Here is a 24,443-nt window from a genome sequence, read left to right as displayed (position 1 = left end):
GCGCCCCGCGCTGTGAGAAGAGGGGGGAGCGGGAGCGCCGGCTCCTCATGGCGCCGAACCCAGCGCCCTCGCGGTGTTTCTACCCCGGGGGCGTGCGGTGAGGCGGCGGCCGCCATTTTCCCGACGAGGGCTGCTCCGGGGAATGGGGCTGTCAGCCCTAAACCACCAGCCCCGCCGCCCCTCACGGGCAGCGGCTGCTGCCTGACGGCGGAGGGAGGCTGCCCCGCCGCTCGGCCAAGCGGGAGAAGCACCGGGACACGCCCGTGGACAGAGGGATGGCGCCGGCCATTGGCGATGCCCTCACACACCCTTGTGCTGAAGGGAACACCATGGCAAGGGAGAGGATGCCGGCTCATTCGCGGGTCTTTCTGCCTGGAGGGCTCAATGAGTCGCTGCAGGGTGATGCTGAACCTCACCTCCAGGCTGGGACTCCAGGATCGTGTGTTCACACAAAGCAGGGAAACATGCCCCGCAGGACAGGGTGCTATCTGTAAAAACCGATTCCTTTGGCAAGAAGTAACAGAGATTAAGTGAGAAAAGTGACTCAATCCTCTCTGCCCTCTCCTGGCAAGACTGACTGCAATGGCAGGGGGTGCACCATGACTTGTTTCCATGCAGGGCAACACTGGTTGAATGCAGGAGGAGCTGCACCGTGAACACTGGAAACCAACACGAGCATTTAGATGACAAGCGATTTTATTTTGCAAAACAATCACTATACAGCAACAAATACAATTGCAAATCGGATTGAAAAACATGAACTACCTACCACCAGCCATTCAAGAAATGCCTCTTTTATGGTAACAGGCTCTAGAATTATCAGAAAAAACACAGGTTTGTAACAGCAGACTGTATTCCTTGACATCCCAGCATACAGCATGATTACTTGTTGTCTTTTTCTCTTTGCTAAAGTTGAAGTGGCTTTTATGCGCTTGACTTTTCCAAGTGTGAAACTAATTTGCCTTTCTGCAGTGGGAATTGCTGGAGTTGCAGAGGGAGTTGCTTTAGCAATCTCACTAGTCAGTGAACTCAACAGACACCTAGGCTAGAAATCTACCTGCGTTGATTTTCATAGCGAACATGATCTACTCTTCAAGGCGTTTGCCTTTGAAGGGATGTTTGTACTTGGGTTTCAAATGGTCTTTGGTCCAGCATGGAAAAAACTTCTGCTCACGTGTGGTAGTCCACACAGGCTGCCTTTCGACTCCGTTTGGGTCGTGCATATAGGCAAACTTAGATCTGTAAGCAGTCACGATGAGGTTACTACTGTACCTTAGCAGAGTATTGAATGGATAATACCATTTACTGCTGTACAGTGAAAATATACATGGCCCTTTTGGGCATACAATGTCCCTCATCAGTATCAGTTTTTCCTTTACTGTTGCTGGACAGAGCTGTGCTCAACTTTGATTTCTTTCTGCTTGTGGTTACATGGAAACAGAACTCTGCAGATGGGGCAGAAGCACTTTTGTCTCTACAACTTGATGGATTATTAATTTGGGGCTCTCCCCTAGCTATCCAAACTAGATTTCACCATTCCTTTTATCTGGATTATCTCTGCTTTGTTACAGAGTTGGGTCTCAGGCACCCAACATACCTGCTGGCTCAACATGCCTGTGGAAAAGAAACACAACGGATGCGGGTTCCAGGAAGCTGGCTCTATCTTCTTTAGTGGGCATTACGTATTTACAAACTGTTGTTTTAAAACCCAACACTCTTCTTGAGAAGATTAGTATGAGCTTTTTCAGTGAACATCTAGAGTCATGTAACATAACTTGGGGGTTTTATTTATTTATTTAACAGCACAAAACTCTTGATTTCTTTTCATCTAACTCCACGGCATTCTAGGATTCTCTCTATGGAAGTATGATTATGATTACAAAGGTCTTTGCTTAAATCAAGACAAGAAAGCTCATTTTAATGCACGAAATACATGACTTGGTGTGTTACACCACTCTTAACTTTGGACTCATAGGTGGATTAACTAAGTTTTATTTTCTAGACTATGTCAATTTTAAAGGAGAATAGAAAGCCTTGACTCTCTGGTTAGCACTGTTCTCACTAGCTAGTGTCCAGCTTCAGAGGAGCTGAGGTTCAGTAGTACCGTAGTTTCTCTCCCATGTTGGTGAAAGGTGTAAAAAAAACCCCGCTCAAAGTTAATTTATAGTAATTGACAGTTTGATCAGAGCAACATGATATGCTGTTGTTTTTTCTTTCTTTGTTGTTTTTCCAGGAAAAATGGGAAGAGGCTTTTAATGTACCTCGACACAGTTTCCATGGGAATTCTTAGCATTACTCTAACTAAAAGTGTAACATATACAAGGCAGAAATCAGAATCCTCCAGATGCACTTAGCATGGTTCTAAACTCCCTGTCCTTTGTATAAAACAACTGACTTACAAGCAGTATTAGGTACTTTATAGTGTGAAAAAGCTTTTTGCAGAGCTGCAGTGTCATGTGTGGGGCTGCTAGGAGTTCATCTTCAGTAAAATTTTTAGAGACGTAACCATTTTGTTTTGTCTTTGTGCTGCTGTGACAGCTTAGCCAAAATCCCCCTTTGGTCCACTGAACGTTTACTGTCTAGTAACTGTGCATTTACTACCTGAATTTAATGGCAGGGAATCCTGTGCTATTAATTATTAGAATCCTTCTCCACAGACATAAAAATCTCTATGAGACTTTTCAGATCAAAGCCCAACACACACACGCACACATACAAATTAAGAAGGAGAAAGAACAGATCAAAAGCTTCCAACACACAATGTTAACCTAGTACATGTATCGAGTATAGCTCAACTGACAGTGCAAAGTTTAGTTAAGAGGTTTCAAAAGGAAAAGATCAAACAATCTGCAAGAATGTAAACTGGTCATTCCGTATGTCTACTGTACATATAGTATCAGCAGATGATTATCCGCTGATGTGTAATACTACCATATTACCTCCAGTGTTCTTTTAGTGTCCATAAGATAGTGTTGGAGTTCCCACAGGTAACTCCGTTGGATCAGTTGTTTATGTATCTCTGCCTTCCATCTTTTATGCACACTTTTCCTCATACTTTTTATAGCCAATGTGATCCCACTTTGCTCAGGTTTTAAGATGCCCTATTTATTGCTGAACCGCTATGGCAACCCAGTCTAGGGGGCTCATTTTATTTATCCACATACTACAACTGACAGGCACCTCTGTTAAGTTTATCACTGTTATCTGAGTGCCTGAGTTGTATGAGACATCACTAAAGGAGAGGAAAAAACCATATTAATACTTTTTTTCTGTGTTTCAACTTTAGCAAAAGAAAAAAATAAATAAATCTAACATTCACTGTTACTACAGGAGTTAAAAAAAAACCAAACCGAAACTAAACCAACCAAAAAAAAAAAAGAAAGAAAAGAAAAGAAAAAAAACCCCAAACAGAAAGAAAATAAACCCAGAACCAAACAATTGGGGATTTTTTTAAAATCCAGAATCCAAACTCAGCCATCTTTGGAGACCCTTTTACAAACATCCGGACCCCACAAAAATCATACCTTTGTGAAGAAAGGGAGAGAAGGGAAGAGGGAAGGAATCCTTTTTCTAGCATCACAGAAGAGACTTGCATCTGGCACTAAAACAGGGTCACGGCTTTTAGTTGTTACAGAAAGCAACTTCATGCTAAAATTTTCATCTTTTTTTTTTTTTAAATGTATTCTTACGAATAGGGAAAAAAAACCCTGCTAACATCTACTTTTACATACCTAAAATTGCAACACCAAAGGGTGCAAGAGACACAGATACTGTGAATAAAGAAGTAGAATATTCAAGTATATGAGGAGGGCGTATCACAAATGGCCACAGAGAAATATATATATATATCTATAATACTGTATCAAACAGATGGAAAGGATGTGAAACCGGTGGTGCATACACAAATCTAGCCGCTTAACCAACTTTCTAATCAGACACAAGTCTGTTGGGGTGGAAGTGCTGCTTTCGACAGCTTTATTACGGCACTTCCCCAAGCATGGTTTGAATGTTTTCAACTACTACTTTTAGTTATTAGTTAAATAATTTATTGGCTTTTCAGCTATACACTGACATAATTAACCAGGTCCCCAAAAAATGTTAATAACTTAATTCAACTTTTGTTCTACTCATTTATACAAAATAACACCTTTTTTTTTTTCTTTTTTAATTAAACTTGAATTTCTCTATATGCCCTTCCTTCTGCTAAGCAAACTGTTCGTTTAACCTGTCATAACTTACAATGGGCAATTTCTTTTATTTCCCCATCTATCAACAGAACAGTGAAATGAGCAACTTGGGATATTAACAAGGCTCTTCAGAAAGAGGTGGATGGCCTTCAGGCACATGAAAGGTAAAAATGCATTTTATCATAGTACGGTACTCCATGCAAGACAGAGCAGAGCAACAATAATTGTCCAATGTAACATACTGCAGTTGTATTACCCATATAAAGCCAGTGTCTTCCTGTTGTAAATGGAGATCAGGCCAATTTCTGCATCTATTTAATTATATTTTTTTCTGGTTTTTTTTTTTTTAACTGTATGGTAACTACAAGTCTTGGGATGTGACTTTGTTTTAGACATGGTAGAGAATGAATGTAACACCTGCTCTGAGCCCATTCCTGCCAAGAGCTCATGCCTAGATATTATTACTTCATACAATGCGAAATGAGCAGATTCATAAGCCCTGCTTAGCAAGGGCTGCCGTGACATCTTCAGCGAGGGTAGCAAGCTGGGGCGACTCAAGCAGGTTGATGCTTCCAGAGGATGAGACGTTGCTGAGTCTGCGTGGTGAAGCCACGCTGGACCTGCCCGGTGACTGTGTGATGATCTCAGCCCCGTGATCGACACGGGCTTTAGCGTGCTCTCTGAAGTTTAGCTTCTGGCTGTCAATCTGCTCCAGGAAAGCAAAGAATTTAACACATTATGTATTCACCAAATTATCTTGTTATAGATCATCATTTGGGTCTTATTTTGTTTACTTTTAAGGACTCTTACAGCTCTTAAGAATTCTTCACTCCTTAGAATAATTGAAACTAAAGATTTTTTCACCTTAATATATACTAGTTTACTATGTTACATTCTCTTACTATTTCTGCCTCTGACGGATGCTTTAATGAGCAGTACCTTTGTCCCTAGTTCTATGAATTTAATATACATTTTATGGGCGTTGTGATTTGTTTCTGAAATCTGTATTTTCAAATGTCTGTGGGAGTGATTTTACTTTCAAGATTTTTTTCTCCTGTATCACAAAGCAGTCCTGATACACACTACAAACTTATTAGATCACACTGACACTGTACAACAGTCCCAGACAAGGTTCATCTTTACAAGGATAGCCAGTGCACAAACTACAGTATGTTTCACTTTAAAATTCACTCTCAGCTTAGATGTGGATGTGAGATTGGTCATTCCAAATTCCAGAGGGAACAAATAGCATCTGAGTGCGCTTAAAGGAGAACAAACGGATGTTTCCTGCTCAATTCAGAGCCATCGCTGAATTCACAGCTCTGATCATTTCACAGGGTGAGGGGCACGGTGGTGGCCTTTTCTCTGATGGCTGTCCCCTTACCTTGACGTTACCACCGCCAGGTACGTGGTGGGCATTTTCCAGTGAACCAACTTTAGCCTGAGCTTTTTCTTTGAAATCCAGTTTCACGCTCTCGATTTTCACACGCCCGCCTCCTGTGCAGGAAAAGGAAATACCGAGTAAGAGGCTGGAATATCTTGGAGATTGACTCCATGCCAATGGAGGTCAGGAGAAAGTCTGACCTGATGCACGTGGATGCTCTCACGTTACTTCCCTTTTAGTTGAGATCTAATGGCTTTAGAGAAGCACAGAATACAATGCTGCACGTTCAGTAAAACATTACATCTTCAACACATATTCAAACTCTACGCATGTGCTGCAGCCCTACTGATTTTCATGGGATTTAAGCACATGCTTAAGTATTTTGCTGACTTCAGCCTGCATTTCAGTATCAGACTAACATGATGCCACAGCAGCATCCTTCTGTATTATTTTTTTATCTCCTCTCTAAAGTAGTTGGCCAAATACCTTTATGCTTTTACATATCTAGTCAAGTAGAGTTAAGAATATTATTTTTATTAGCAAAGTGTATTTACTTCCTCTTGGACTATAAAAGAGAATGGATTCATCCATGATTTCTCCTTCACATCACAGGACTAGGTCTTTGCTTTGTCCCACATCCCAGAAATTCCTACAATACCTGGCTTGTGGTGGATATTCTTGAGCGAGCCACACTTGGAAGTCACATGACTCAAGTCAATCTTCTTGGTTACAATCTGTACCTGTCAAAAGCACACACACACATAAATTACAGGTATGAAGAAAGTCAAATAAATTAAAATCCAAGCCCTGCAGAGGAAGAGCCCAAACCTCTACAAACCACTGGAAAAGGAGAGATGGTTAGTAGAAAACAGACCATGCCACAAAGGAGGAAACACCTGGATTAATACAGCAAGCTTCCTTCCCACCTCGGGAATGACAGAGCTGGGTTAAGCTTTACTATCAGCAGAACAAAGAGAAGGACAAAGCAGATCAGCTTGTGGGTTCTTTAGAGATGTTTCTGAGCCTCCTATTAGGGTGGATTCTCTAAAGCCCTGCACGCAGCAGGACCCATCCGTTTGCTTCTGCTTTTGAATGTGTATCCTGGCAACTTTTTTTTTCTCTACTATCTGTTTTGTACTTTTCTGCATTCAAATACAGGATGTATTTCATGTCAATCCACTGTGGAGGGTCATGTGTGACTCCTGCAACTGTACCTGAGCTGGTGGGTGTTCAGCCAGCCAGCTTGGTGGTGGTCACCCAAGAGCAGAACCACAGGCACTCTCCCTCCTCCTGCTGCTCTCTGCCCTGCCATGACTGTGCTGAGCCCAGCTCAGGAGCAGCCATGGAGCCACACTGCTGCCTTGCTACACTCCCAAACAGCTCCCAGATGCAGCTCACAATCACAGTGACTGTGGTAGCAAGTTGCAGCCCCTCCAGGCCGGACAGGACCTCCAGGATAACTGCAATGCCACTGGTTTGCTCACATCACCAACAATGACTCAAGCCAGCACTAGTGGCTGTACTCAATCTGTTTGGATAAGACATGCCCATGCTATCAGCTCTTCCATCTGAGAGGAGAGTATTTCTATCAGGAGGGTCACAGCTGCCTTAAGCTCTCCTTAAGCTGTTCCAGTGTGTCTGCTAGAACTGAGAGGTATCTGGTCAAACCCTGAGCAACCTCAGTTTTTCACACTGGAATAATGCCGTGGCATTAGCGCTCAGCATGCTGGCCCATCACACCCTTGCTGAGCTTTCTTTGTTCTTGTTTTATTTTTCTTCCTTCTCTCTGATGAATGCACATAACTGAAAGGTTAGCTGAGGAAGGACTGATGCACTGGAAGATGCCCAGCTGTGAGGCTGGAGTCTCACTGGGAGCTGCAGTCTCTGTTTGGAAATTACTTTTTTGGGCCACTCCCATGAAAGGCACTGACCCATTTCTGCTCACAGCAGATTTGTACCATCAGCACCCTTGGGTGTTCAGACATAGCTCTTCTATTCTCATTTCCTTTGCCCATCCAAGTTCTGGAAATGTGTTGTGCTCTGTGGAGAAAGATCAGGAGGCTACCGCTGCATACACAGGGCTCACACAACTACCAGACCAGACTCACATGTGAAACAGTAGCAAGAAGGAAAGTAGTGCTCAGAGGAAGGGAGACAGAGGGGGTCTGGCTGAGCGAGGCAGGTTACCACAGTGGAGATGCCTGTTCACAGGGTGTCTGTACTACTTACATTTCCTCCCCCTGCAGAATGTTTGATGTTATCTCTGGAACCACAGCGGGATTGAATATCGCTAAAATCGATCTTCTTGTTTAAAATCCTAACCTAAAAGGAATTGGAGGTAACTTACTATATACCATACACACACTCCATCAGGGTGCAGGACAAGGGAGCCAGGGTAATTTTGTCTCTTGCTGTGACTCCTCCTCACTTGAAATGTAAGAAAGCAAACCATGCCAATCTCTATGCTTAGTATGCTAACACAGCATATGTAAATACACTACGCTGCTCTCTTTCTACTTCACAAAGTGGTGGTGAAATACAAAGGGGAAAGTTTTTATACTGGGAGATGAGAGGTGGCTTTTCCCTAAAAAGCTCAAAGAACTCCTTGCTTGCCAGGACTGGACATAGTCCTTGGACAGCCTGTCCTAGGCTGGTTTGAATGATGGTCCATATTTCTGCTGAACCGGCCACAAGGAAAAGATGGAAACCCTCCTTCCCACAGCTCAGCACTCTAGGATTTGATGCAGAAATCCCAGATCCAGGTCGAAATCCTGAGGTATTGTGCCCTCCTGCCATACAGTCATAACAGCAGTTCATAGAACAGATCAGAGCGTGTCCTGTGAAAGGGGACTGACAAAATTAATTAAACTGAAGTCAGAGCTCTCTACTGCTCTCTCTCTTTACTGTTGTCTACTAAAGGGCAATGCAGAAAACAATAACATCTGGAAACTACAGCTGCAATCACTGCTTCCTGATTTCTGGTGCTGGCCATAAAGTTGGTCACAACAACTTTCTGGTGCTAGCAGCACCGAGCTTCTCCCCTGTGTTCTCTGTTTCTGGCAGAACAAGGACCCCACTGTCCCTTGATGGTGCTAGCCTCCTCTACAGACACTAGGAGCATGCATTTTTTCTGTGTCACCTTAGATGCACCACAGGCATATGACAGTGCCTGGAGGGGAACTCCGCAAAGGGCTGGCCATGCTGTCCTGTGCTTTACCCCCATCTCAGACGTCATCTTGACACCCATGTCAAAGCAGTTCCTCCACCTGGCAGAACTCAAGTGCCACCAGTGACTGTCCTGCCCAGGAATGATGTGCTGCTGGGCAGCAGTTACGAGTAGGCAGGGACAGCTGGGTGCAGGGTGCACACCTGAGTGACACCACTTCCAGACTTCTTTCTGAGCAAGGGCAGGGGATTGTGCTCACCAGTATTAAGCTTTTCAGGTGTGTGAGAAGGTGTTTCTGGCCAAAGCTGCACCTGCTTTCGTTGTACCAGGAGGTTTTAATTACTCAAAGAGTGCCACCCATGCAGCTTATTCTTTCTCTGGGTTAAATATGAAGTCTTTATTCAAATGTTATGTTGGATTTTATTTATCTCTATGTTATTAATATATAATATGAATTTACACTCTTTCCTGTACAGAAAGCCACAGAATTTTGGGCGTTGTCTCTTCGTTTTGCTGAATGGCACTTGTAGAGCCTTCACTGACATATTGCTTAGCACAGTCCTGTTGGCTGTTATTGTAGGTAAACTTACAGTGACTGATATTGAGATAAGCGAAAGGGAAGGATATGTGGGGGTACCTTACTGTGGCTTCTTTCCACTCCAGAAACACAAAGCAGCTGCAAATGAGCTGAAGTGGCCAGTGGGAGAAGAACCCTGTGCAGTTTCTGCTGCCTGGCTTCAGGTCCCCAAACTGCTCCATGCTCCCTGATAAATCTGAGACAAATCACTCCCTCTGTGCCTCGCCTCTCCATACTAGGAGAAGACTATTTGCCCCCTTACAGGGATATCAGATTTTGCAGTTCTCAGCTCTTGCAGTGGGGATGTCACATTTTGATAATGAGTCGAAGCTGTCTGGCACTAAGCATCTAAGCACTTAAGCCCAGTAAAAAAGAAGAAATCCTCAGAGGGTCACGCTTTGCAGCTAACGTGAAGAATTTCTTCACAGCAAGCTGTTTTCATGGGTCCCCCTCATTACATATAACCACTAAATCAGTCCAACTATTAGGATGTTAAGCGTTCTCTGGCTTTAACTGGTAAAGATCTGTGGTGATGGCATGCTTAGCAATAAGGGTGATGACAACACCAGAAAACACAACTGGTAGGTCACCTTCAGATGGGCATCTTGAGTAGGCAAACAGATTTCTGTCTTCCTCCTTCCTATCTGCTTAATCCATCCAAGTAAAGCCATGTACGCTGAAACATGAAAGCAAATGCCTTTGGAGTTTTATGCTTGTGCTTTCTCTCAATACCCTTTTTTTTTCAAAATGTACCACAGTACTAGGCAAGACAGGTGTCACATCAGTTACAGAAACACACATCTGATGTGCAGTCAGATCTGGCTCCCAGGGAGCTTCGGGGCAGACACAACTGGGCAAACCAGAAAGCCTTCCTAGCACTTTGTGAGCACATCTCTCAGCAATGGATCAGCAGCACCTCTTTGCAATGGCCACAGGGATGCATTTGTTCTGAAAATGCTGGCGTGGGGGACATGACAAGACCTCAGTGCTGCCTCAGCTCAGGGGCCTATAGCTTAAAATGGACCCAAAGCAAGGTGATAAGTTGAGAGAGTGCCTTTGATCAAGTGCCTAAAGGTTGATTTGCACCCAGAAGTCTGACAGTTTATGAGTTTCCTGGCCCATGGACCTTGCTAGTAGATCTGTAAAGGACCAACCATCTCAATTATCCTCTCTGTCTCACTGGGTGAACCATGCCCCTGTGCAGAAGGGCCAGCAGGAGACCTATGTATCATTTATGGCCTGTGCTGAGGGCTGAAGTGAGCTGAGGGATGTGGATGTGCTGCGCTGGTCCTCTGGCACAGGGAAGAACTGCACTGATCCAAGGTTTTCTCTGATGATCTGTTTCTCCCTTTCCTGGAATATATCGATATCCTTGCACATATTTAAATCATGACTGCCCTCTGTAACTAAAGAATTCCGCAGCTACTGGAGCCTTGTTTCCTGTAGTCTAAGGCTTTAAACTGCTTAATCCCTCCATCCTATATTCTTCAGCGAGCCCTATTCCCTAGTGCCAGCAGTATCTCCCAAACTTTTTCTCAAGTTTGCTAGGCAGGGCAAATAGAAACCAGTACACAACCAGCTAGCCTTTTGTTGTCTCTGATTAAGGAGAAGGTCTGAGTTATTGCCTTTACCCCAATGACTGCGTTACGCTGAGTCTCTGTTTTGTACCCAAGCAACAATTATCACCCAACTTGGAGGGACTGCCTGTGTTTCTAACCATTGCTCCCTTGCCAGCACTGGTTGAAACTGGCCAACAGCTTACAAATGATTTGAGGATGGCTGAGACTGCCAGCCAGACAGCATGACTGCACAAGCTTTGTTGCCTTTGAGAAATGAGACTGTAAACATGAGAGGGAGAGTACCAGAGAGGGACAGGAACTATTTAGGCTAAAGAGAAACTTTGGCTTGCAAACAAAGAATATAAAGTGACTGTGAATTATTTGAAGCTGGAATCTAGAGGGAAATTTGTAACTGTCAGAGAAGGGAAGCTCTGGAACTGCCTCCCAAGGGAACAGAGCTATGACAATAAAATGATAAACTTTTATGATGGCATTTGATGAAAGGAATTAGATTATGCAGCTGTCTGTGACAGAGGCAGCATGAGCACCATGACTCACCAGGGAGGTCTCTATGCTCCTGAATGTGTATGTACATCTTCTGTGGGGTGGATGTGTGGTAGGGATTTACATTTATGCACTTCGATTGTGCTGCACATTAAAAGAAAGATGAAGCCTGCTCATGCTCTCATTCAGGAAAGGGAACATGGTAGTCTGGGGCAGAAACAGACTATTCACACTCACTAAACATGCCAACAAGGTAATGTCCTGACAGAGTCCCTCACAGCCCTTGCACGGACCTGCCAGTCTGAAACGGATACATTCTCTTCTGATCTGCTGCTGGTTTGCCCAGGTATGCTGGACAGGGCCTGGAAGTCAGTATTTTGATCAGGTCCAAGCTCAGGTTCCTCAGCATTTGTCATATCCACGTAAAGTTAAACCACAGTGGAAAAATGAAGCCTTACAGACAATGCTGGGTTTATACCACAAAACCACACTGCCCAAGGGAAAACTAGCTTCTGTGTGAAGCTCTGAAAGTCTGACAGACTTTCCCCCCACTCTGTCCTCTGATGACTCCTCAGCAATGGTCCAGAACTGAAGCCCAGGGCAGACTGTGCGCTGATGTGCACATAGCATAGCCTCACTGACCCGCACTACTTCTAGGAGTCCCCAGCAGGAGTCAGAGGCTGTGCTCCAGCACCTTCTGTGCTGTTTGAATGCTGTCTACCAACGAACTGGGATATGCAGGCATGGGTAGGAAACCAAGTGTATACTCATGCACATAGTGTGGGAAACGGACAAGAAGAATTAGAGATCCATGTGCAGTCTCTGGGCTTTGATCTGGTTGCAATTCCAGAGACATGGTGGCATGACTGGAATGTGCTTTAGGAAAGACAGACCAGGAAGGTGAGGTGGTAGAGTTGTCCTTTATGTGAGAGAACACCTGAAATGTCTGGAGCTCTGTCTCAGGGCGGATGGTGAGTGAGTCAAGAACTTATGGGTCAAGATTAAAAGGCAGACCAGCAAGGGTAACACTGTTGGGGGTGATTGCTGCAGGCCACCTGATCAGGAGGATGAAATAGATGACAGACAGCTGGAAGTAGCCTCACAATCACAAGCTCTGGTTCTCATGGGAGACTTCCATCACCCTGACATCTGCTGGAGGCAGATCACAGCGAGGAACAAACAATGTGGGAGATTCCTGGAAAGCATTGATAATACCTTTCGGATACAGCTGATGGAGGAACCAGTAAGGAAAGGTGTGCTGCTGGACCTTATACTAATAAACAAGGATGGGCCGGTCAGTGATTTGAAAGTTGGGACAGCCTGGGCTACAGTGACCAGTGACCATGCAATTGTGGAGTTCAGTATCATGAAAGGATGAAGCAGGGCAATAAGAAAGATCACAGCCCTGAACTTCAGGAGAGCTAACTTTGGCCTTTTCAGGGACCTTCTTGGCAGAATCCCATGGGAACAGGCCCTAGAAAGAAGAGGGGTCCAAGAGAGCTGGTTAATATTCCAGGATCACTTCCTCAAGGCTCAAGAACAGTGCATTCCCACAGGTAAGAAACTAAGCAAAGGGGACAGGAGACCTGCATGGATGAACATGGAACTTCTGTCAAAACTCAAAGACAAGCAGGAGATGTACAGGAGGTGGAAGCAGGAACAGGCCACTTTGGAATATAGGGGTGTTGTCAGAGTAGGCAGAAATGCAACTAAGAGAGCCAAGGCCCATTTGGAATTATATCTGGCTAAGGATGTCAAGGACAATAAGAAGGGCTTCTTCAAATACATTACTAATAGGAAAACTAGGGAAAATGTGGGCCCACTACTGAATGGAGCAGGGACCATGGTGACAGAGGATGCAGAGAAGGCAGAGAAACTGAATGCCTTCTTTGCTTCAGTCTTCAGTGCCAACGCCAGCCCTCAGGAACCCCTGATCCAGGAGACCAGGGAGAAAGCCTGAAGAAAGGAAGCCTTTCCCTTCGTTGAGGAGGATTGGGTTAGAAATCATTTAGACAAACTTGATCATCCACAAGTCCATGGGCCCTCACAGGATGCATTTATGTTCTCCCTGCCTTGCAGCTATGGCCTCCGAGAAGCTCTACCACAAACACTGTGCCTAAAGCATTTACAAATGCTCCGCTTGCCATTTGAACATGCTGTTGGGCTGTGATACTGGGAAAAGCTCCCAGACTCCTAACAACTTATCAAAAAGGGCCAGGTTCCTTCTTCTTACCACAGCATCACAGTAATTTGACAGAACTAGACATTATTCAGTGTTTGGTCTCCTGGTTAACACAGGGATTGAGTGAGATAAGAATTAGTCTTGCATAGGAAGCAAGGTTAAGGTTAAAATCTGATTAGCATCAAGAGGCAGTTCTAAGTGCTTCCAAATCTACATGCTGCCAAGGACAGATGATACTACAGTTTTCATGCTCCTGGCAGAGGCTACGGGTAGAGGAAAGGGAGGGGAAAGGGTATTTATTTGGCTTAGCAAAGTCCTTGAAGAGAAAGACTGTGCCTCAGACTTTCCACATCTCCAAACAGAGCTTGTGATAGCTGATTTACAAGCTGCTTTCTACCTATTTGCAAATCACTGTAATTAATAAGGTGACCACACTGAACTAAGCATGTTCCCACCAATAAAGAGAGAAAAGGCCTACAGAGCAATGGTGAGAGGTTTTGCATAATCATGGTGGGAAATACAAAGCAAAATGACCACTTCCCATGCCAAAGAGTTTACAGTCAAGAGGCACCAGCTGAATTTAACAGACAGCTCAAGGAAGTGCAAGATCCACGTCAGATGAACTGTAACACGTGTTCTGGAATCATACTCCTCACTAAATGTGGGAAGCTGATCCAAAGAATGGCAAAAGAAATTGAAGGAGATTCATACATGCCAAATAAAAAAAGACCCTAAGATCTCCATTGATTCAGCTAAACCACAGGATCCTTGCTTTAGTCCTCCCTTAAACAAACCAAACAGATTTTACTAAACTACAGTTTGATACTTAAATTTGAGAGGCAACAATCCCTACATTTGGCAAGAGTACTAACAGCTTCAAATAGCAAGTGTTGAGCATCAAGTATCACAGTTTTCCAGTCGTGTTCCTTACCTTTAAGAAGGGATGAGTTTTGAGTCATTGTGTCTGGATTCTCTTTACTCCAGCATAGTGGAAAAAATATGGTTGTTCAGTTCAAGTGCAAAAAACTCTCTTGTGTTTAGCTCTTCATGCAAGCTGGCTTTCCCAAAGCTCTCCAGGTATGTCCCTTAGCATCTCTTTTTATTCAAATCCAAATTTCCAACATAAAACCTAAGCGTTTTATCCTTTTCTCTCCTGCCCTTTCCCATTGAGCAAAATAAACTCTTTTTCTCGTCTTGCTGTGTAAGACAGAACACTATTATATGACCAAACAGCTCTGATGCAGATTATGTATTGCCTGAACATTTTTTCCCAGAAGAACAACTTTCCCTATTTTATTTCTCAGAATCTAGACTAGTTCTTGCTCTGCTGAAAATACCTCTTCTGCTGAACCTGCTGCTGGCATGACTCAGACCTGCACAGAATTTATGTCCTGGGAATTTCAATCTACTCCAGAAAAAAAAAGAAATTACAGCTTCTCCCCTTGCTATTACCAAGAGACCAGTAGCCTATGGTTCCTCATGGCTGGGATTTGTCTCCTCTATCATTAGCCAGCTAAGAGTTGGAACTGGTCACTTAAGCTGCCACTGTAGACAGTGGAAAGATCCTCCAGAAAGTGATACCTTCAATTCTAGCTAGACAGACTGAACACACCACATCTGGCTGGCAGAAATCGGTGCACTGCCGCTAAATGCCTTCAAAAGAAGGAGAAGCATCGACTTATGGCTACTGTAGTCAGTGGAGGTTTTGTTAGTGGCTAGAACCCCAATCAGACAACATCATCATCATCATCATCATCATCATCATAAAAAATAAAGCGAGAGTGAGAGGGGAATAAAGCAAATAAAAAAACCCCAGCAGTGATGCACAATACAATTGCTCACCACCCTCTGACTGATACTCAGCCTGACCTGAGCAGTGATCGGTCCCCTTCTATCCAACTCCCCCCAGTTTCTATACCGGGCATGATGTGCTGTGGTATGGAATACCCCTTTGGCCAGTTTGGGTCAGGTGTCCTGTCTCTGCTTCCTCCTGGCTTCTTGTGCCCCTCCTCACTGGCAGAGCATGAGAGACTGAAAAGTCCTTGCTCAGGGTAAGCATTACTTAGCAACAACTAAAACATTGATATGTTATTCAGCATTATTCTCAGACTGAAGTCAAAAACACAGCACTGCACCAGCTACCAGGAAGAAAATTAACTCTATCCCTGCCAAAGCCAGGACAATGACCCTCCAGATATTGGTTCAGTTTGTCCTTAACGTGCATGATCATGTTTTACAGATAGTTGAGGCAGAGTAATGATTTTACTCTGTCCCAGCCACATAAAGGTGAATATCAGATCTGGATAGAAGGTTCCAATTCCCTGCTCATTTCTACCAACCAAACACCTTTCCTCAAAGAAACTTTCTAAAACTTGCTAAAGCTTGGCAGTGATTGCTTCATTTTTCTAAAATATGAGTCAGGAAGATCTTCCTTTTTATCCAGAATAATTCAAGGCTTAACTGTACAGACTGTTCTTGGGCAAGCCTTCCATTAAATGAGTGCAGTCTGAACACGGGAGCTGCAAGATGTTATTTCTGTACAATCTGCAATGATCAGCCAAAATTCTAAATTTCAAAAACTTAAAAATTATGGTTTTGAGCTGTGAGAGAGTTTTGAAGGTGTGCCTGAAACTCCCAATGGCTCTTTGCATTCCTACATCTTCAGTTAACAAGGGATGAATTCATTTCTAATTTTCAGTCCAGAACTAACCTGTTCAGATGTCTTGCAAATCCACAAATCTGGGCATGTATAAAGAAAACAAAACCAGACTGACACAGATGAATTTATCTCACAGTTGTGAACTGGTGACTTGGTAAATGCATGAACTTGTTCCAGTGAATGCAGCTACCAGTGGGGAAACAAGTGCCTCCCAGCCTCTCATTAGCTAAGTACTTTAACAGAAGCCATGTTACATTGTCAATCCACATCTCCCTATACAGCTGCCCCCTCTGGCTCTGGTTGGGGAAGCATCAAACCTTGAACCTTATAAGCTCATTGATTTTCTTCACTGTCTTGAGCACGGACATTCTCTTAACTTGGGCCAAAGTGACAGGACAAGGGGGAATGGCTTTAACCTGAAAGAGGGGAGACTTAGATTAGATATTAGGAAAATATTCTTCCCTGTGAGGGTGCTGAGGCACTGGCACAGGGTGCCCAGAGAAGCTGTGGCTGCCCCATCCCTGGCAGTGTTCAAGGCCAGGTTGGACACAGGGGCTTGGAGCAACCTGCTCTAGTGGAAGGTGTCCCTGCCCATGGCAGGGGGTTGGAACTGGGTGAGCTTTAAGGTCCCTTCCAACACAAACCATTCTGGGATTCTATGATTCTATGAAAGTGCCTTTAGATCACAGTGTACTGGAGAAACAGTGCAAAGAGATGGGAGACAGAATGGGACCCAGCAACAGCTCAGTCTGCACTTTTATTAGGCCTATATGCTCCACTACCTTTTAGGACACTTTTCATCAACCAGTGCACCAATAGCATATAATCTAGACCTTCAGATTAATTTTGGGGCAGTCATCAGTGTTCACAACATGGTGCAAAGACATGTGAAACAGGAGGAAGAAGAGTTATAAGATGCCATCTCAAGGGGAATTTGCTGAATGCCCTTTTGACCTGCAGTTCTCCCAGGAGGTGCTCAGCTCTGGTGTGTGCCTGTCTGTCTGTCTGTCTGTCTCTGCTCTGCCTCTGCATCCCAGCAGCCTGCAGCTGAGGCAGGGAACACTTCAGGAGCCTACTGCTCTCTGCAGGTGGGGTTGTAAACTGGGATGGTGGAGGGGTGTGAGGTGTGTTGTCATCTCTCCTGCCAACCAAACTGATTTTGAAGCTAACAAAAAGATGACATGTTCACATAAGCCTCCTCCTCTGTGTAGCTCTGAGATGTCTTATACTTCTCTGTGCTGGTCTTATTTTATCATCTAATGCAGATGTCTATTCCCCTTGCCAGAATTCTTGTGGTTTCTGGGCAAGTTCTACTGAATAGTGTTGTCATCAGTTTATTCAGACTTTCTAACCCGTGAGTAACTGCACTTTGTTTTCTACTGTTTAGGGAAGATGGTGAAGTTCTTCCTTAATCTTCCTCAAAACCTTTAAGGAACACTTTGTTCTTCAACATGGCATCTTACTTACAAAATGCCTGGCTCTTCCTATAGTTAGTGATATTTTAAACCTTATGCATGGCATTTTAGGCTGTACAGCTCCATTCACTTCGATGAAGATATGCTGAATCATATCCACTGAAGTTCTTGCCCATGGCTCAGGTTTTAGGTATACATTTTAAGATTAAATTGAAACAAATCTAAGTTGGCTTTATCCTTGGTTGCCGGCCTATGATGCTTTATGAATAGTCTGCCTGGTCAGTAATGGAAAAACTCAAATAGTGCACTTTTGTACTCTGATATGTTACAAACTACATTCATAGACAGAATTTCAAGAAGATCAAAAATGTGAACAGAAAAGAAAAACCCCAGTCTTGGCATCTGAAACAGATTTCCAACCCCTTTCCCCAGTTCCTCCATGCTTCCTTTGGGCTGTCTGAGAAATAACAGATGCAAATGGGTTACATTTGAAAGCGCAGCATTTCCTCCACAGCTGATGCAGTGTGAAAATCCATCTGAAGCCCAGCAGACATACCCATGAGCGAGTCGCCTCTGAGCTTTGCCAAGAATGATACATTTCACCATACTCTACTATAAAGAGAAAACCAGACAACCACCTACTGGCTGCAGCACTGAGCAGAGAAGCCCTCATTTCTCCAGCCTGCAGAATACCAATTAAACACATCTCAAGCAATCTATTCCTAGTAGGACCTTAATGCAGTGCCAAGTTAACTTGCTTCTGCCCCTAGAAGCATGCTCCTTTATTTTCTCCCATTCCTCTTAGGTGAAGTGATTTCTCTCCTTTTCTTTGTTTCTGTAGCTGCAAGTCAGAGCTGAAGTCAAATCCGTCTGCTGTCTGATGAGCTTTTGATGAAATTCAAGGCTGAAGCACTGCATTTCCTGATTTATTTAGCTTTCAAACATCCCCTGCTGCTTCAGTTCTGCACCTCAGCCTTTGGCAGTTTCAGAGTGTGGCTGTTTCCTCTAGGACAGCTGTAAGCTAAGAGAAGACCTTCTGCTAGGTTCAGATATGCCTCTGGTAAAAGGATAGTCTGTCTCCAAATGACACTTTTGGGCTGCATATCTGTATTCCTTTAGTGATTTGCATGTCATGTGTATGTACTTAACTTGCCCAGATAGAGGCTGGCTTTTTGTCTGCTTATTTTTCCTGTGGTTATTGCTATCAGCACTTCCAGTTCAGGTTATAAAACTCAAGCAGCTTTTGGTTTGTTTCATGTATCATCACTAAAAGCAGAGAGCAGATAACAGCTCATTTCAGCCAGCGCAGTATTTGCCACCAGACATTAAAGATGTGAGCAAACACAAGGAAATGAAATTAGTTTTCATGTGTTCCTCTCACAGACCCTATGAAATTCAACTGCAGAAATTGGAAAAGAATTCATCCTAAAAACCTCTTGTCTAGACTAAGCAACTACGGCATAAAGGAGACATAAAGGAAAACCTTAGTGAGTCTGTGCTCAACCCACAGCTCAGTGGCCACATACCACTGGGAATTAAAGAATCCTTCAGCCTCAGTGACATTATGTCCACCCAGCAGATTTCCCCTGGGATCCCTGGAAGAGTGAAATGCCAATCGCTGTGCCATCCTTCACGACCCTGCAAAGACTGCAGCTCTCTGAAGCGTAGCTGTCCAGGCATGCCGTTCACCAAGAAATACAACTGCTGTGCTTCCCCCCGGGCCTTGTGGGCCTGTTAACAGTTCACAGAGAGTAGCAGGGAGGAGAAAGGCAGGCTAACACAGTGCTGGTTTTGAGCCCCAGGTCCAGCAGCTGGGCTGGTTATGAGGAATGCTAATCCAGATGCACAGGCTGAATTTGTGTCCCGAAGCCTCCTGGAGCCCCTGCGCGCTGTCACCATCTGCCATGCAATATGTCAAATGGGTGGTGAACTCCCCCACAAAATAATTACACAGTTACTTGTCAAAAGAAAGGCAGAAGAACCTTTGCTGAGGCATTATCTTGACTTTATCTGAGTAACTGGCTACTGTCCAAAGCCTGGAAAGCAATGGATGTGTTAATTTACCATGAAAACAGGATCAGTGCCTAAGAGATACCTTACTGTTTACAACATGAGCCTGGGTTTTTTCCCTGCAACACCTGCAGGAGGTTGCAATGTTAACTTTTGATCCAGTTTATTATTTTTTTCTGAGACACCATTAGGCAAACCTCACTGCTCTGTAATTTTCCGCTATGAATTCCAAAACTCACATATATATAGAAGTATCTAATCTGGAAGCACTATGCAACCCAGCTTTCTGGAATGTCTTGCTTTCAGGACAGCTGCATGGGGGAGCATGTTATTCACCCTGATGGCCTGTCCCTGGAGGCAGTTGAGAAGTGAACCTTTCCTAAAGCACTCACATTGCCACTGCTGTAACTCAGCAATCCCAGGGAGGCAAAAGGGAGCTGTGGGCACTGGGTGTTTTCATCACGGGGTTCTGTCCAGAATAATATGAACTCAACATAATTTTTTACACCCACAAGTCTGAGCTGTCCATACTTTTAGCATACATGTTGATATGCTATATTCTTTTTCCTCATTCAGCCTCTTTATTTCTAAATAAAATAGAAATTTTTCAGTTTATAAATGGTGTCATAACTCTTTAAACATTAATAGAATAGACCACTTCATCCTCTAAGCTAGAACAGCAGTACTTCAAGACAGAAAGACAAACAAATTGCTTGGACATAATTTTGGCTTTTAATGCCATCTCTGTTACCATTTCTGCATCGCCCAAAAATGAGAGAAGACTACTCCAGCTCTGGCCATAGCTCTGCTTGTTAGGGCATCAAGCAGAGACTCTTTGGAGGAAGGTATAAATACCATACCTCAGGAGGATTCATGGTACTTCCTATGTGATCTTTCCTTAGTCTCCAAAAGCTACTACTTTGCTTAAAAGCTTACAACTTTACTGTCCTTTTCAAAGATTGCTGAAGTTCTGCCTGCAACAGGATTTCAACCAGGCTGAGTGCAAGGTCCTGCACCTGGGTCGGGGCAATCCCAAGCACAAATACAGGCTGGGCAAAAAATGGATTGAGAGCAGCCCTGCAGAGGACTTGGGGGTGTTGGTTGATAAGAAGCTCCCCATGACCCAGCAGTGTGCATTTGCAGCCCAGAACCCCCCCGTGTGCTGGGCTGCACCCCCAGAGCATGAGCAGCAGGTCAGGGAGGGGATTCTCCCCCTCTGCTGTGCTTTGGGGGACCCCCCCTGCAGTCCTGATCCAGCTCTGGGGCAACAGCACAAGAGGGACATGGAGCTGCTGGAGCGAGGCCAGAGGAGGCCCCGGAGCTGCTGCGAGGGCTGGAGCAGCTCTGCTCTGGAGCCAGGCTGAGAGAGCTGGGCTGGGGCAGCCTGGAGAAGAGAAGGCTCCTGAAGGGGAGACCTTAGAGCAGCTCCAGTGCCTAAAGGGGCTCCAGGAAACCTGGAGAGGGGCTTTGGACAAGGGCCTGTAGGGACAGGACAAGGGGAATGGCTTTAACCTGAAAGAGGGGAGATTGAGATGAGCTCTGAGGCAGAAGCTCTTCCCTGTGAGGGTGCTGAGGCGCTGGCACAGACTTTTCCCAGAGAAGCTGTGGCTGCCCCATCCCTGGCAGTGTTCAAGGCCAGGTTGGACACAGGGGCTTGGAGCAACCTGCTCTAGTGGAAGGTGTCCTTGCCCGTGGCAGGGGGTTGGAACTGGATGAGCTTTAAGGTCCCTTCCAAGCCAAACCGTTCTGTGATTTTATGACTTTGTTTAACACATGTTAAGTCTTTAGCCAAAAGTAATCTTCATGACAATGTACTTCACTGCATAACTCTGCAAGGTATGAAACTATGTCTTTTTTTCAGCTTTTAATTGCATCATGTCCCTGAATTCTTCTTCTTTCAGACAATGAGAACAGAAAATCATGATCTGCCTTATTACACATTCATCTTTTCTTATATTACATTCATTCTCCAGTTTGTACAATTCAAGCCCTGTTCCTCCTTATTCAAACCCTGCAGCAAGAAAAACTGTTAAGTCTAATATCTGTCCCCTCCCATCATCTTTAACTTGGGGTAGATTTGCCAGGTTGGAGGCTGCAACCCCCATTTACATCACCCAACACAATACACATGTAATGTAGAATGACACAAGAAAAGGTCATGGTACTATGCAATCCTGCTAACATCTATCTAGGTTGAATTTGAACTTGCTTGAATTAAAACAAACCTCTTCCATTTGCTGGTACTGATGAAGACTAGATAAGCAGCAACTGATGAGACTTAGGCTGAAACTTATCTATGGCATGGAGTGCAAACTCTTATTTTGAAGTTTTCCAACTGATCTCAGTGAGGCACCATTAGTTTTCAGGGGACAAAATACTTTCTCAAGATTGTCCTGGTCCCTGCCATTTACCATCACCGAAACAACCAATGCATATGGACAACAGAAGCAGCATTTGCAAGGCAACTCAAAATGGCTCCCATCCCATACCCATCCCAACATGAAGAGTGGAATCCTTACCTGCCCCCCTTTAGGCTGGTATTTGATATTATCTGTTGATCCAATTTTGGACCTGACGTTCTTGAGGTCAGGGAGAGGCTGATTAATAACCCGTAGCTGCTTTGGAGTGGCTGGAGATTTAGGAGGAGTGCGAATTATGGCAACTTTTTTCTCAGTAGGTACCAGTATGGCAGATTTGGGGGTGCCAGGAGTGTGTGGGGTTCTGGAGTAGCTGGGTGTCCCTGGAGTGCCTGGGGTACGGGAGGCGTAGCTTGGTGGTGTCCCTGGAGTGATGGCAGTGGAGCCTGGAGTAGTGGGAGTTGAAGTTCCGCTTTTTCCTGTTCTGCTACGAATTGGCTCTGATCCTATATTCAAGAAAAAAACTAGCATTAGACTCACAGAAATACAGCTCTTCTTCCCTCTGCACCTCCCGGTGCTGCATCCCTGTGTGCCAGGAGAGATACAGTTCTAAGATGGCTGTGCTAGTGCTGGAACAGCACACTGGATGTCTGTCTCTGTGTCTTACTTTGCTCATCAACCTTTCAGGAGTTACCTTGTCATGTGTGGTTGAGCTGGTAAACTGCCCATATGGTGACTGAGCTCCCTGTTCTGTAACAGCCGTGCTTCCCACAAAGCTCGCTAAATGAGGCACAATACCACACTGATTTCCATTTTGGGTAAAGGATGAGAAGCAGCCTTGGAATCTAACCTTTGGGACTCAATCTGACAACCTGACTAGCCAGTAAGAATGCTGTCACCAATTTCAACGGATTTGGGCGTTAAACTTGAGAGTGGGAAAAATTCTGATCATAATCCTGAAACAAAAGGCTCTGAGTGCCTGGCTGCTGCTGGTCACATACCACTGCTGGTAATTCAGTGTCTGCAGCTGAACCCTGGGTCAGCATTCAGCTGATGAACAAGTCACAGCTCTGTTGTGTGGATAGGCAGATGTCCCTCACATTCAATTGCTATTTTTCATTAGTGCAATGGAAGAAAGCAGTTACAGAAGTCAACCTAGATGAAAAGTCACATTCTAGTTACATCTGCATGTGAGTTAGGAATAAATAAATACTGTAATATTGTGCTTGTGGCATTGCCAGTCGTTCTCACTGAGCACAAGAACAGTTTATTAGGGGCACTGTGCTTTCTGCAGCCAGCTCTGCTCGTAACTCTCAAACACAAATAAACAGAAGCTGAGGTACCTCCATATGCTGCTTTAAGTAAAGCTCCGCTGAGAATACTCAGGGAGAGAAAGACCAAACCAACCCCCAAAGCCTGGAAAACCCCAATGCTGGATGGGTGCATGTACCTTTTCACCTTTGAAACATTCAGGAGTTACAAATCCAATGGGCCTCTCTAGAGCATCCAGTGCGGCTCATCAAAAACTTATCCGAAGTATTTATCAATCATTTGGTTTAAGTAACAGTGATGAAACAAACCCAAGGCACTGCTGCCCCTGGGGTCCAGGAGAACCACTTTTCTTTACCTGACTCATTAGACAGATTGAACATACTCCACTCTCACCTCCAGTTTCCCTGAATGGTTTCTTTCTTTCCAAACCAACCCTAAACCAGAACCTTCTCACCAACTGAGACAGAAAGGGAATATTATTTTGTTCCCCAGCTCCCTGCAGCTTTGGTATCTTTATTTTTCATTCCTCAGCCCTTCACCACATTGGCAAAAGCTCAATGGCCTCTCACTCCTCATCAGCAGAATGGGCTGCTGTGCCAGCTGGGGGTCACTCTGCTTACAAAGGGTCTCTGTTTTACCCTTGGAGCATCACACAAGAATTTCAAAGGACCTTGGAGCATCACACAAGAATTTCAAAGGACTTTTTCTGTAGAATTTAATCATCTACTTCCCTTAAGCTGTCTTAAAAAAGATTGGTTTCTAAAGAGAGAAACCAGAGGAATTCCTATTGGAAAGCAGGGAGCTACATCCAGGTTCTGAGGCCTGGGCTTAATGCAAATCTAGCTGAAAGTTCTGGGGGTATTTGATAAAATTCTCTTTGTTCTGTAGTTTCATCTGGTTTGTGATTTGATAAGATTAGTCCTCAAAAAAGGACATTGCTGGTTTACTATCCTCACCTTCCCCCATGAGCCACTTCATTAGCCAACATCTCAATTCCCAGCAGAGAGTTTACCCTAGTATTATAGGACAGGGACATCGTTACTGTGAAACAGCAAATTAAAGACTATAACTATCAGGTTCCCTTTCCCATGATCCATCAGAATATTTGATGTTGCTTACTTCAGGTTTGTCTCATTTTTCTTACTTGTGATTTACTTCATAAATGCCCTGT

At 44.3% G+C, this 24,443-nt stretch overlaps 1 protein-coding gene across 48 annotated transcripts in view; it reads right to left on the bottom strand.

The window, feature by feature from the left end:
• Window positions 1-678: 678 nt before the first annotated feature.
• The window catches only part of MAP2 (microtubule associated protein 2), a 224,400-nt gene continuing 200,635 nt past the window's right edge, over window positions 679-24,443 (bottom strand). For 31 of the 48 annotated variants that reach the window (XM_030486756.1, XM_030486757.1, XM_030486760.1 and 28 more), the window contains 5 exons: window positions 22,163-22,506; window positions 7,801-7,893; window positions 6,230-6,311; window positions 5,572-5,684; window positions 679-4,893 (listed from right to left, as the gene is read on the bottom strand). In XM_030486756.1, coding sequence (XP_030342616.1) covers window positions 4,678-4,893; window positions 5,572-5,684; window positions 6,230-6,311; window positions 7,801-7,893; window positions 22,163-22,506 — 848 coding nt within the window. In that variant the 3' untranslated portion in view covers window positions 679-4,677. The remainder of the gene's footprint in view (window positions 4,894-5,571; window positions 5,685-6,229; window positions 6,312-7,800; window positions 7,894-22,162; window positions 22,507-24,443) is intronic. The other 17 variants (XM_030486763.1, XM_032919920.1, XM_030486749.2 and 14 more) reach the window with 1 other exon arrangement.

The sequence above is a fragment of the Strigops habroptila genome, chromosome 5, assembly GCF_004027225.2.
Source record: "Strigops habroptila isolate Jane chromosome 5, bStrHab1.2.pri, whole genome shotgun sequence".
NCBI classification, from domain to species: domain Eukaryota; kingdom Metazoa; phylum Chordata; class Aves; order Psittaciformes; family Psittacidae; genus Strigops; species Strigops habroptila.
Note: the sequence above shows the minus strand (reverse complement) of the source record. Positions and strands in the feature narration are given on the sequence as shown.